This window comes from Artemia sp. Qi Xiang Cuo, chromosome 12 (assembly GCF_049724085.1).
Source record: "Artemia sp. Qi Xiang Cuo chromosome 12, ASM4972408v1, whole genome shotgun sequence".
In the NCBI taxonomy this organism is placed as follows: domain Eukaryota; kingdom Metazoa; phylum Arthropoda; class Branchiopoda; order Anostraca; family Artemiidae; genus Artemia; species Artemia sp. Qi Xiang Cuo.
In genome coordinates, this window is record NC_142805.1 from 14,016,215 (window position 1) to 14,031,539 (window position 15,325).

General features: G+C 34.0%; 1 protein-coding gene across 2 annotated transcripts in view; it reads left to right on the plus strand.

Annotated features, from left to right (window-relative positions):
- The first annotated feature begins 5,804 nt into the window (after nucleotides 1–5,804).
- LOC148945810 (transducin beta-like protein 2) overlaps nucleotides 5,805–15,325 on the plus strand; it is a 208,088-nt gene continuing 198,567 nt past the window's right edge. Inside the window, exon 1 of one of the 2 annotated variants that reach the window (XM_089098104.1) lies at nucleotides 5,805–6,237. In XM_089098104.1, coding sequence (XP_088954230.1) covers nucleotides 6,138–6,237 — 100 coding nt within the window. In that variant the 5' untranslated portion in view covers nucleotides 5,805–6,137. The remainder of the gene's footprint in view (nucleotides 6,238–15,325) is intronic. The other variant, XM_089098105.1, reaches the window with a different exon arrangement.

The window sequence follows — 15,325 nt, forward strand, 5'->3', positions numbered from 1 at the left end:
CGACTCAAGGAGTTCAAATATAAGGTGATAGATGTCGATTTCTATGCTCTGTGTGCAGGTATAGTTGACTAGGCTCTTGGCTGATAGTGAGATTTTGTGGTCTTTGAAGCAAATAATCAGTTTACAAGGCAAGGTATGTTGTGCAGACGTCAGCATATTACATTCAAATAGGCAGTGGTCAATTGTTCATTATTCATATTACAATACCTGCAGAGAGGGGACAGGGGAACTGAACTACTTGAATTAGGAAACTGGTAAGAAAATGCAAGAAAATTTAATCCATTTGTTCCAGAACGAATTCTAGTATAAATTTTAGAAAAATACTTATTGGGAAAGGGGGAAATGATAGGATTATTTTTATTAAACATAGTATCTGATAGTCTCCATCAATAAATATCTCTAATGGGGATTGGTCTCCCACTTGGCTGGTCGATATTTATAGCATTTTTTGCTATTTCATCAACCTGATGATTACTACTTATGCCAGAGTGGCTAGGAATATACTGAAGATAAGCTTTTATGCCACTTGAAGCAAGATTATCTATAATACTAAGAGACTGATAAGTGTCAATATCCAACTTATACTGAGGAGCTGAAGACATCAACTCAAGGCTTGATAAAGAGTCGGAATAAACTATTATATTATTAGAATTAGCGATCAGATGTTGGTTTTCCATAAGGTGTTCTAATGCCATGATTATGGCAATTAACTGTGCAGACATTATAGATACATTATTATACAATCTCTCACCCATTGCAATTTTCAAATGAGGAAGGAAAGTACCACTTGCTACCTTCTCATTTATTTTGGACCCATCAACAAAGATTTGGAGATGGTTTTTATGAGTAATTGTATTAAGTTCAGCAAATTTTTTCTGGACAAAAGCGATGGGAGTTAAATCTTCAGTCCACTTTGAGAAATCCGTATTTATTATGAGGATTGACCAATTCCATGGAGGGGATTGGGGGAAAGTAGGTGCAATAGACTTTATGGGTACAGGGAACTTCTTCTGAATATTGGCATACTCATCTGCAATGCCTCTATACATGGCTGGATTTCTTAACCAATTATGTAGAGTGTGTGAGCTATTTGATTCAATTTTTGTAAGATGTTTTATCAAGAGAAAGCTAAGTCACTCCCTTGATGTTGTTAATCCACTCTCCATAAGCAGAAACTTGGTGCTTGTGGGTTCCCTAAGACCAAATATGAGACGTATTAGTTTAGAGGAAGTTTAATTAAGATGATTTGGTGGTTCACATTGTCATATGCCCCTTAAAAATCTAGGAAAGCTGCGACTAGGACATTATTTTTTGAAAATGATTCATTTATTGCATTTGTTAATAATATGAAGGCATCTGTTGAGGAATGGTGTTTCCTGAAATCAGTTTGAGTGTGAGGAATCATATTTTTTGTTTCAACAAACCAGAGGAGTCGATTATAGATCATTTTCTCCATTATCTTACTCATCACAGGAGTAATCATTATAGGCCTATAAGACTCAAGGTTATTTTTGGGTTTATTTTTCTTTAGGATTGGTAGGAGGGACGAACATTTCCAGATATTGGGGAACGTAGATGAAGCCAAAGCATGATTATAACAATTTAGAAGTTTCTGTTTGTATGAAGGGGTGAGATAGTTTATGTATGAAGCGCTAGTCTTGGTCCTAATATGATGTATTGCATTATTCATTTCCTGGATTGAAAATGGACTGGTTATATACTCGGATCCTGGGCGAGGTTTGTAACTAGGGCTCATAGGAATTTGGAATGTTTTGCTGCAATTGTTTGATGTTAGCTTTTTTACAAAAAAGTGTGACAAATAGCTTAGCCTTTTCATTATCATTGTGATAATGGTTATTATTATGTATAAGCTCATACAGGAGTGGGTTGGGGGAAGTATTTTCCCCACAGATGTGGCTTATAACTTTATGTATAATTGGCTCATGTGTTTCTCTGGAGAGATTATGTGCAAAATTATTTTATATTAGGAATGTTCTCCTAGCTGCCTTTTTTGTTCTCCATTTATTTTGGCACTCATTTGTCCACCATACTTTGGGAATGTGTTTAGGAAATATTTTCCTGGGTATTGTCCTGGGGATAGCATGATTAGCTGTATTTATTAGTAAAGATGCCAAGATTTCAGCTTGTGTGACAACTGTTGCATTTGTAATGCATGAATTTTGGGTGAAACTTGTAATTTCATCATTTAGCTTATTTTGGGACATAGGCCAATTTGCTTTAGTGTTGATATATTTGGAGGTATGTGATAGAGTTTCAGCAGGTTTATTTAGAGAGCAAACTATGGCAAAGTGGTCAGTACATAGACTATCAATTTTATTTATATAAATTTTATTCAAAATATTTGTAGGTCAATTGTAGAGAAACTGCCACTTTTGGGGTTGAAATATGTATTCAGGTTTGGAGGGGCAGCAACAGCTAAATCAATATTATTTGAAGTCATACGCTAAATGAACTTACCAGCTTTATTTGCTGGTTTATTCCCCCACAAAAGGGTGTGGGCATTAAAGTCTCCACAAATAATTATATTTTTCAACATACTATGAATATTTATATAACTGAAGAAATCCATGGCATCTGTAGTTTGGCAATTAAGGTTGTAAAAGCTTATTATATAAGTTTGTGTATTATTCAGCCAAACACTGATACCAATTGCATCAACATCATTTACAAAATCTGGAAAGTTGATGCCACAGAATTTTAGATTATTATTATTGATTAAGGCTATTCCACATCCTTTTCTCTCAGATGATCTATCCTTTCTCAGGATAGTATATCCCAGAGACTTAATTTGTTGATTTTGGTTTAAATGAGTTTCCTGAAGGCAAGCAAATTCCTGGGTCTACTTCTTCTTCTTCTATTTCGCAGCACGCGGGCTTTTAAGTCGATACTCTTTAGCCCTTTTCCTTTTGCTTCACTCTGTGGGCTACAGAGCTACTGGCTGTCTCTTATTTGTTAGATATTCTCAGATATCTTTCAGTAGATCTTTCGACTCAAGGAGTTCAAATATAAGGTGATAGATGTCGATTTCTATGCTCTGTGTGCAGGTATAGTTCGCTAGGCTCTTGGCTGATAGTGAGATTTTGTGGTGTTTGAAGCAATTTAACAGTTTACAAAGCAAGGTATGTTGTGCAGACCTCAACATATTACATTCAAATAGACAATGGTCAATTGTTTCAATATTCATATTACAATACCTGCAAAGAAGGGACAGGGGAACTGAACCACTTGAATTGGGAAACTGGTACGAGAATGCAAGAAAATTTGATCTATTTGTTCCAGAACGAATTCTATGATAAATTTTAGAAAAATACTTATTGGGAAAGGGGGAGAGGAAAGAATTATTTTTATTAAACATAGTATCTGATAGTCTCCATCGATAAATATCTCTAATGGGGATTGGTCTCCCACTTGGCTGGTCAATATTTATAGTATTTTTTGCTATTTCATCAACGTGATGATTACCACTTATACCAGAGTCTATCTCCCCCAAGACCCCAGTTTCTTCTTCTTCTTCTATTTCACAGCAGGCGGGCTTTTCAGTAGATACTATTTAGCCCTTTTCCTTTTGCTTCACTCTGTGGGCTACAGAGCTACTGGCTTGGTTGTCTCTTATTTATTAGATATTCTCATATATCTTTCAGTAGATCTTTCGAATCAAGGAGTTCAAATATAAGATGATAGATATCGATTTCTATGCTCTGTGTGCAGGTATAGTTGGCTAGGCTCTTGGCTGATAGTGAGATTTTGTGGTGTTTGATGCACTTTGACAGTTTACAAAGCAAGGTATGCTGTGCAGACGTCAGCATATTGCATTCGAATAGGCAGTGGTCAATTGTTTCATTATACATCTTACAATACCTGCAAAGAGGGGACAGGGGAGCAGAACCACTTGAATTAGGAAACTGATAAGAGAATGCAAGAAAATTTAGTCCATTTGTTCCAGAACGAATTCTATGATAAATTTTAGAAAAATACTTTTTGGGAAAGGGAGAAAGAATAGGAATATTCTTATTAAACATAATATCTGATGGTCTCCATCGGTAAATATCTCTAATGGGGATTGGTCTCCCACTTGGTTGGTCAATATTTATAGCATTTTTTGCTATTTCATCAATTTGATGATTACCACTTATACCAGAGTGGCTAGGAATATACTGAAGATAAGTTCTTATGCCACTTGAAGCAAGATTATCTATAATACTAAGACAATGATAAGTATCAATATCCAACTTATACTGAGGAGCTGAAGACAGCAACTCAAGGCTTGATAAAGAGTCAGAATAAACTATGATATTATTTGAATTAGCAATCAAAGGTTTATTTTCCATAAGGTGTTCTAATGCCATGATTATGGCATTTAACTCTGCAGATATTATAGATACATTATTATACAATCTCTCACCCATTACAATTTTCAGGTGAGGAAGGAAGGCACCACTTGCTACCTTCTCATTCATTTTGAACCCATCAACAAAGATTTGGAAATGGTTTTTATAAGTAATTGTATTCAGTAAGTTCAGTAAGTTCAGCAAATTTTTTTCTGGACAAAAGCAATGGGGGTTAAATCTTTAGTCCACTTTGAGAAATCAGTATTTATCATGGGGATTGACCAATTCCATGGAGGGGATTGGGGAAAAGTAGGTGCAATATACTTTGCGGGTACAGGGAACTTCTTCTGAATATTGGCATACTCAACTGCAATTCCTCTATACATGGTTGGATTTCTTAACCAATTATATAGGGTGTGTGAGCTATTTGATTAAATTTGGAGGTTTTTTGGTGCCACTTTGGATGGCAAAATAGTGTCAATTTTGTATAAAAAGCGTCATTTTCTAAAAATTTACCGCTCGTGATGCTTTGCATTGCTCGCGGTGGTACCAAGATGCTTTTCAAATGGAAAATATGAGCCACTTTTAATTTTCAAACATGAAAAGTTGGCTCTAATAACATCTATAAACTACAAAAAAGTAATATTGATTTTACTTAGATGGTAGTGATTCTCTGCTTTGCGTAGCACTTCAACTCTTTTCAACTTTTCAGCCCTCCCCCCACCCATAAAACCTGCTAAAGCGCAAATGGTGCTTAATGTATAAAATGGGATTCGTCCCACAGATTACTTTTTTCTCTTTTTTTGTTCTCAGTAGTCTTTGCTCATAGTGCAAAAAATGAAAAAAAAAGAAAAGAAAAAAAGCCGTCCGAACTTTTTTCCTTTTGAGAAAACGAAAAAAGGAACAGCAATACTCGTCTTCATTGAGAGTTGTTTATCCAGTTTTTTTTACACAATGGACTATCTGGATTGGACTTTGGACTATCTGGATTGAACTTAGAGTACGTTTTGGTACTTAAAACTTTTCTCTGAAAATACTGAACAGAATTTCGCAAACATAGATTGCTGTTATTGATGACCCAATGATAAATACAACTAATAGTCGATCAGACATTAACTCTTTCAAATAATTTAATTGGCAAACATCGTAGAATATCCTTCGTGTGAGGTACATGGGAGACAAAACTTAAGGAAATTATCACTTATTACACTAAAAAATTCGAGACCGGGAAGAAGCTAAGAGGAGAAAGTGCGTCCAATTCTCTTTTGGTGATGATTAATCAGCAGGTTTCCAAAAAGTCTGTTATTCGTGATCAATGTGATAATGTTTAAGTATAAGATTTATGATTAATATGAAGGAGTATAAAAATTGCAATAGAGTGTTTCTGAATCTGAGAACAGAGAGATGGAAAAATGAAATAAAAAAGGATATTGATGCTTCTACATTGACAGTTTTCCTTCCATTTTTTGTTGAAAAAACATTCTTTTTGGTAAAAAAGGGCTACTTTGAGAAAAATACCATTTTTACTAAAAAGTGACACAATAGTGTCACGTTCCCCATAAGTATCACTTTAAGAAAAAAGTGCCAAAAGTGGTACCGGTGGCAACCCTAAACACAGCTTAATTCTCTGAAGGTTTGAGATGCGTTGCTTGGTAGCGGATATTTTGGTATAGGAATAATATATTGTCGATTTGGCGGGTTTTTATCATTTCTTCTAATGAAAACAATTTGCCGTCCAAGCATGTGTTCAAAACTTGTGTGAAAGTGGGATGAATAATACTATTGAAAATGGTTACTTTACCCTTAATAGCTGCTGTAGTTGTCGGAGGAATATGTATATTTTTATTCCTACGATCATGGATAACCCGAGCTGTTGAAGTTGAAGAAGGTCAGCTCCTAATATTCTTATCCATGATATAACCTACCATTTTTATAGCCTATGTTTCAAAGTGTAGGGCCTAGGCCTTACATTAAATTTTTATAACAGCCCCAGTTACTTCTGGATAATGTTTAAGAAGTTACGGGTAAGGTTTACATTAACAGACTAATCTTTAAAAACAGCAAAGCTTCTTTCATCCAAACAAACACTTTATGGCAGCTACATAGGCTAGCCTATAGAGTTTTATAAATATCAGATAAATAGCACTTCATGTAAACAAACTAATCACTCATATCTAACTCTAAATCAACACTTTCTGATGCACTAGGGGTGTCACTGTCTGGTGCTCTAGGGGCCCTATTGATTCCAGGGGGATAGAACTTTGCAGCTTCAATAACAAAATCATGAAGTTGGTCTTTTCACTCTAAATTTTGCAGGACACAGCACATACTGCTCCATGTATGCTGTTTACATCCCTGGTCTTTTAGAGGGCTTTTTGAAGCATCTACACAGACTTTCTATATTTTGAGTATGAATGGAACAGTGGCCAACATGGAGCGGAGACGTGGCCAGCCGCCAAATCTATCCTCAGCGCCGTCAATGTCGCTCAGACGAAACATCTCCGAAGAATCGAAAGACTTCACTGGACTGACCTCGTTAGCAACCAGACTCTCCTATCACGTACAGCTCAAACTCCTTTCTCAACGCAGCTTGCCCAGCGTACTGTTCGGTGGTACGGCCACCTCCTTCGCATGCCACGCGACGCCCCAGCACGGGTCGCATTTGACTTCGACCCCACCCTACACGGATGGAAACGACCCAGAGGACGCCCCACACACTAGGTGGAAAGACAAAGCTGATGAATTCCTCACCCAACCCCACATCCCGGTGGAAGAACCTGCAAGCCTGGCAAGCAATAGGTCAACCTGGAGGCGCCTAGTCTCATCGTTCTCTACACCAAACCCTCGGCAGGAGCCTTAAGTCAAGTCAAGTAAGTCAATGGAACAGTCCTGTGGATCAACAGAATTTGCTGAATGATTGATTTGGTAATGAGTATATCCATGGCTGGACAATATACTATAAGCTCCCTATTTATCACTGTAAATAATGCTTCCAGGCTTAATTTATTTTTTTATAATAGGAATTAAAGTTTCCTTGTTTCTTTGGAGGCCTTCTTGGCCATTAGTCAGGGCTACAATAATTTTTCTTTTGCTCTCTCTCTATTCCACCAAAAACCAAAACTTGGCATGAAATCCTTCCCCTGTTGTACTTTTGTCTTGCCATTAAAGTTTCATTGATTTCAACTTCAACACCCTGCCCTCCTATAGGTTTTTGGTTTCCTTTCCAAGCCATCAGAACTTCTGAGCAAAAAGACCTCCAGTCAAAGCTTGTTTTTTTACTTATCTGGAGCGCCTCAATAACTATTTAATATTCCCAATAATCTAACAGAAAGTGATTTATAGATATCAGGATTTGATGCGGCTTAATCCAGGCCCTATGCAAGAAACTCCTTTTGCTATTGGATACTGAATAGCTAAAAATTCTTCTCTTTTTGGGGTGACATAGATGTTGCTGCTTTTCTACATATTTTCATATGTATAATAGTTGCATGGTGTATTGCAGGTTTGGCACATTACTAGTGATGGTAAGACACCACGAGTCCTGAAAAAGTTGTTGCTTGCTTTATCTAATTTTATAAATATGTTTATTGCAGCATAATATGACATTTCAAATGACTGGCACATAGATACTTTCTAATAACTGGCAATATATAAATCAAAACAGCTGGAAATGATATTTTTCTATCTGAGTAATCTGAATTTTTTTTTTCTAGCTTTCAGCCTAAATATAACCAAAGCCCAAATTCTAAACTGTATCTTAGTTCTGAATCAAGAACAAACTAAACAGGGAAGACCTATTTTGTACAGCTTCACCCTAGTGCATCAGAAAGTCATGATAAATGAGTTATATTATGAGTGATTAGTTTGTTTACATTAAGTGCTATTTATCTGATATTTATAAAACTGTATATGTAGCTGCCATAAAGTGTTTGTTTGGATGAAAGAAGTTTTGCTGTTTTTAAAGAAGCTTAGAAGCAATTTTGAAAATAATTTTCAACGGAAATAAATGTCATATTTGGATTCAGGATGAAAGTCAGATGCTAGTGGTAAGTTTTTCCTGAAAAAAATGAATAGTTCAAACTATTTAGTATTTTTTAAATAAAATCACTGCTCAACAAAATTCAGTATTTTTCATATGAAATCACCGCCCAACAAGATTTAGTATATTTAAATTCAAATCACAGCTTTCAGTAAAATTTTTTTTTTTCAAATTGGATTGCTGCCATGATGTTTCTGTGAAAAAAAGGGGGAAAACTGAAGAAACTTAAAGAAGCTTAGAAGTAATTTTGAAAATAATTTGCAACATGAGTGTTATATTTGGACTCAGGGTGAAATTCTGATGCTAGCGGTATGTTTTTTTTTTTTATCTAGGTGATTAGTCTGTTAATGTAAACCTTACCCAAAGTTACTACTGTTATTGTTGGCCTCTTCTTAAGGAAACAGACTTCTAACAAAATAAAAGTAGGCTATGCTTTTTTTTTCTGTGGATTAATTTTTGGAAGTCTCATTTAGGCTACCTAACTCAGCTGCTTTGCAAGATAGCAAAAACTCTTGGTAAATATTTACCAAATCATAATTCAGGGTATATATTTGCACATTAGGGGGGGGGGGGGGAATTTTATTTCTGATGTAAATGGGAGGTAAGTTTTAACTTTACCCCCACCCCCCTAATGTGCAGATATAGGTAAATATTTATCAAATCATATTATTGACTAACAAATAAAGTGAATATACCACTCAATGCCTATTTTTATGCTCTTTCCAATTATAATAATCATTTTTCTCGGAAATGAATTTTACCCCCACCCCTATATATACCAACCAATTCAGGGTATATATTTGCACATGCGGGGGGGGGACAAATTTTATTTCTGATGTAAATGGGAGGTAAATTTAAACTTTACCCCCACCCCCGAATGTGCAAATATATACCCTGAATTGGTATATAGGGGTGGGGGTAAAATTCATTTGCAACAAAAATGATCATTATATCTGGAAAGAGCATAAAAAAAGGCATCAAGTGGTGTATTCACTTTATTTGTAAGTCAATAATATGATTTGGTAAATATTTACCCAGATATATACCCTGAATTGGTATATATAGTGGTGGGGGTAAAATTTATTTTTGACAAAAATGATTAGGCCTATTATATTTGGAAAGAGCATAAAAAATGCATTGAGTGGTATAATTTCCTTTATTCATAAGTCAATAATATGATTTGTAAAAATTTACCAAACTCTTTAACTGGAACTTTACCCTATCCACAGCCTAGATGTAGCAATACTTTTTTTCTTCTCTATTTATGACATTAATTAAAAAAAAACTCAAAAAATAAGTTTTTCAAAGAAAAGTAAAGGCCATTTTAAACTTAAGCTCAGGAGATACAAATACCTGTTAAAATTCAAACTCAAAACAACCAGAAATTATTATTAAAGAATAAATGAAAACAAAAATGAACAGAAATTAAATAAACAATCATAGCGAAAAACATACAACAAGTAATAATATAAATGAATAAATAGATCTTAAAGCAAGTAATGCTTAGATTGAATATAAAAATCAAGCTTAAAACAAAAAAAAAAAATTTTGCTATTAAAGTACAAATGAAACTTAAAACAAACAGAAATTAAATTAACAATCAATGCAAACAAACATATAATATATATTAAAGTAAATAAATAAATAAATCTTAAAACGAGTGGAACTTAAATTGAATATGCAAATCAAGTTTGAATTGAATAAAAATAACTACAAACAAGAGTTTGGGTATCGCCTCACTACAGAAGCCTAAAACCTACTGTGTCATTGGTGCCTTACTGAAAACTATATGAGTCTTGAATAGTCTTGGAAAATATAAACAAAATCAAATTGAATATTAGATATATAATAATATTAATTTTTGAAAGATCCATCAGTTCAAGATTTTTTTTCACTGTAAATTTTAGTTTCATTTTCAATGCTGTAAGAACTGGAAAAGAATAAATCTCTAATATACAAGTAATTCATTTCAGTGAAGAGCCAATGATGCAGAAGGCTTTAGGTTTTACAGTTAAAGAAGGGGGCAGTATCCAAATTTTGTTTGTAGTGAAAGTATATTTGTCTTGACCAATCTTGGAAAAAACTAATAAATTGAACTGAATATTTGATGTATAATGATATTAATTGCTGAAAGATCATCAGTTCAAAATTTTACTGTAATTTTAACATTTGTAATATAATTTGTTTTTCAGTAAAGCACCAATGACGCAGTAGGTTTTAGGCTTCTACAGTGAGGCAATACCCAAACTCTTGTTTGTAGTTATTTTTATTTGATTCAAACTTGATTTGCATATTCAATTTAAGTTTCACTAATTTTAAGATTTATTTATTCATTTACATTAATATATGTTGTATGTTTGTTTGCATCGATTGTTATTTAATTTCTGTTCGTTTTAAGTTTCATTTATACTTTAATAGCAAAATATTTTTTTCATTTTAAGCTTGATTTTCATATTCAATCTAAGCATTACTTGCTTTAAGATCTTTTTATTCATTTATATTATTACAAGATGTACCGTATGTTTTTTGCCATGATTGTTTATTTAATTTCTGTTCGTTTTTGGTTTCATTTATTCTTTAATGGTAATTTCTGATCGTTTTGAGTTTGAATTTTAGAATGTATTTTTAAGTCCTGAGCTTAAGTTTAAAATGGTCTTTACCTTTCTTTGAAAAATTTATTTTTCGAAGAGTTTTTTTTTTAAATTAATTTTTGTTCGCTTTTTATTTAAAAAAATTCCAAGTTTTTATGGCATGGGGAGGGGGTTGCTTACTGTTCAATTATTCTTGACTTTAAAAAACGGATCTAGAACTTTCAATTTAAATCAAACAATGCTTTTTTCAAAGTTTATGTGATTACCTCTGATAAAAACCTTATATATGAACAATAGACAGCTTGCATAACTTGTGGACAGTGATTGAAAACAATGAATGAATTGAAAAAATCGCTCCAATAAGGGGGTTTAGACCATTTCACTTGCTGACACAAAGGGATCACGACTCTTTGGAATTGACCTTAATAGGATTTTGTGTGCCAAAGTAATTTTGCATCTATCACAGAGTATGTATTTTAACCTTATAATTGGATAATTATAATAGATTTACTATGTGTTCTTCCCATACCAAACTTTACCTTATTAAAGTCTTTGGGGTGGGGGTGGTGTAGTTGGCATAAAGAAGAAAACTTTAGCGTAGACAGTAGGAGAGGGGGAGGATGAGGTTGGAGACTCATCCAATACGGGGCAGAACTTCACTTAACTCCTCCATTCCCAATTTAGGAAATTAGACAGACTCATCGGGCTGAAGAATGTTGGACCGTTTGAGTTGTGGAAGACGTTAAAACACTCAAAAATACTTTATATTTTCAGTTATTGCAGGATTGATTTCATAGATTGTGGAATGGTGAGCCCCCTGGGCCATCATTTGGGTGAGCCTCAACTAATAATATGCAATTTTGATTAATTCTTCCATGTTATGTGCATAGCCTATATTATTTTATATATGTTATTTGAGTTATACTTTTATTGCATTGCGTTCATTTTTAAGCCTTGAGATAAAAACTGAAACCTTAGTGTAGACAGTGGTGGGGGGAAGTCTCTTCCCTCACATGCGTAATTGAACAGCCATGAAGAAAGTGGCACTATTTTCAACTCATAAAAAGGGTACTAGCCCTTTGAATTTCCAATAAAATGAGCCTTTTTTGAAGTTTCTACAACACTGCCTTCTATAAAAAACCTTATATGCCCCCAGGGCATAACTTACAACCCTTGCCCTGAGGGTTGTAGGGGAGTTGTCATCCTCAAAGAACTAATTTCCAGAACTTAAAACTACGTTTAATAAAATGGCTGTCTCAGAATTTTGATTGGATGTGTGTGGGGGTATGATGGGCGTGGGGGGGGGGCTAGTTGCCCTCCAATCACTTTCGACTATTAAAAAGGGCACTATCCCTTTGAATTTCCAATCAGATGAGCCTTTTTTGAAGTTTTTACAACAATGCCTTCTATGAAAACATATGCCCCCAGGGCATAACTTAAAACCCTTGCCCTGAGGGTTGTGGGGGATTGTGCTCCTCAAAAATATATTTTCTATCTGGAAATCAACTACGCTGAACAAAATGACTCTCAAAATTTTGATTGGATGTGTTTGGGGGGAATGATGGGCCTGGGGGGGGACTATTAAAAAGGGCACTATCCCTTTGAATTTCCAATCAGATGAGCCTTTTTTGAAATTTCTATGACAATGCCTTCTATAAAAACCTTATATGCCCCCAGGGCATAACTTAAAACCCTTGCCCTCAGGGTTGTGGGGGAGTGTCCTTCTCAAAAACATATTTTCTATCTGGAATTCAAGTATGCTGAACAAAATGGCTATCTCAAAATTTTGATTGGATGTGTTTTGGGGAATGTGGGGCGGGGGGGGGGGGCTAGTTGCCCTCCAATCACTTTCGACTATCAAAAAGGGCACTAGAACTCTCGATTTCCAATCAAATGAACCCCCTTTGAAGCTTCTACGACGAACCGTTCCATATTAAGTGCCTCTGGGAAAAAAAAAAAAAAAATAATAAAACATTGGAGCCGTATGGCCTTTAATATAGGCAACGCTACAGCGTTGCCTCTGATAATTGCCAGATCAAGATAATTAGTCATAAAGGGAGGATGTTGAAAAGTAACTACAGGATGGAAATAGCCTAAATTTAGCTTTTCTGCAGTTTTACACTAGCCTATTAGAAATTAAATAGAATCATACCTTATTTATTTTGTATTGATAATTTTTACACCAAACTGCTGTTCTGTTTATAAATGAAATGAAAATATAGGCGTAGCCTGATGCCACTAATTTTTTTTTTTTAAATTAAGTCTAAGCTGAGGTGATTAATACAAACATCAACAAAAGTCTTAATATTTAGGCTTCACCTCCAGAAGCTGGTAAATATTTTGCTGTTCATATTATTAGGAGCATTGTTTTGCACTTAGGTCTCAAATCTTTCTGCATAGATTTGTGTTCTTTTGTTCATCTTTGTTCTAAGATCTTAGAGCTCACTAATGTTAGCAAAATATGGAAAGGATGCCATTTTTCTGCCACATAGAACAATGATGAGTGAACTTTGATGATATACTCATCATTGTTCTTAGATCACTGATCAGAGCAGAATGATGAAAGACATATGCATAAGAACCCCATAAGATGTAACATCTTACCACAGAGATGAGTAAAACAACAGACCTATTGACATACAAATAAAGTGAACTTACTATGCAATGCCCTTTTTTATGCTCTTTGCAAATATAATAATCACTTTTGCCACAAATGAATTTTACCCCCACCCCTATGTATACCAATTTAGGGTATATATTTGCACATAAGGGAGGGTGGGGGTAAAGTTTATTTCTGATGCAAATGAGAGGTAAGTTTAAACTGTACCCCCTCCTAATGTGTAAATATATACCCTGAATTGGTATATATAAAGTTTAAACTTACCTTTCATTTGCATCAGAAATAAAATTTACCCCCACCCTCCATAACTTGTATTTACTTAAAACCACTTTTAATATTATTTAATGTTTTTAGGCTAACACTTTGTTTAGTTCCCTTTTTTTGAAGATATGGACCTTACATGGTGCCCTAATCATCTTTCTTAGTTGTTTTTTTTTGTCTTGTTTCTGCAGAAAACTACTACTTCAGTTTTATTTATCCCCAAAATGCAAGCTTAGCTCACCTTCTGTGGTTTCTCTAATCATGAATTGAAACAAGATTATCAATATAAACAATCATGAGTCCATCTCAGGGGGCAGGGAGGAGGAGATAAGAAGTTTATTTTGTAGATATTTCTTCCTCAACAATCTTGATGAGAGGGGGAGTGACTCCCATTGGTGTCATCCTCTTGAAGCTATGTCTGAACAAGATGTCCTTGAATTAAAGGTTTATTTATATAAGTTTGAAAATAAGGAGGGTAGTGCAAAAATAATATTTTGAAGCATCCTTACCATATTCCTGATAAGCACAACCTTGGCAATGTTTTCTAGAGAGAATAATTTTGAAAATAAAACATCTAAATAATTATTATCAATTATTAATAATTAGAAAAGAATATTATTAGTTATGAAAGTTCTGAAATATTTTATGCTTAACAAATATCCCAAGCTGTAGTTTTAAAATTAATTTTGGTTCTTCATAATATTTAGTTGTATGAATGCCATTTAATTTTTTTCAAAATCTACCATGACATTGTCTGAAGGAAGAGTCAAGGTAGCTTAGTTAATTAGTAGTGCTTAAAACCTGAAAGCTATTCTGTTAGACTTGCCTCATCATTATAGTTAAAGAAACTATTTCAGAAAGTCTCTGAATTAGAAACAATATCTGATTAATGAGCCAAAAGTCAATTATTTATTTTCCATAGTTTAACTTGGGAATAATGTAATTTAGCTTTCATTTATATTTTATTATGAATGGTTTTATATCCTTTTTCTTGTCATTTTGAATATGTAAACTAAAAAAAGAAGATAAAACAAAATTGTTTCATGTTTCCATTGTTTCATGATGGATATCTGAAGTTATGAAAATTGTAGAATGGGATATGCATATGTCAAAATAGTGGAAAACCCTTTTTTAAAGAACAATTTTTGGTTTAAATGTTGTGAAAGATAATCAGCAAAAACACATAACCAACTGACTAAATTTGTTGAATTAAAAAATACTTCCAGGAAATCTCTATTCCAACTTAAGCATATTGAGTAAGTGGTTGGCTGAGTGACAAAATAGCCACCTATATATAGGATAATTTTGGTTCATTTTGAGTGGCCATACTGCTCTTTGCTTTGAATAAACATGTTTTTTTTTTAATAAAGTTAATTAATACAATAGCCTCTACTAGTGATGTAAAATTACCATAAAATAAAACTTGGTAAATAAAATTGGTAAAATAAGGTAAAATTGGTAAAAT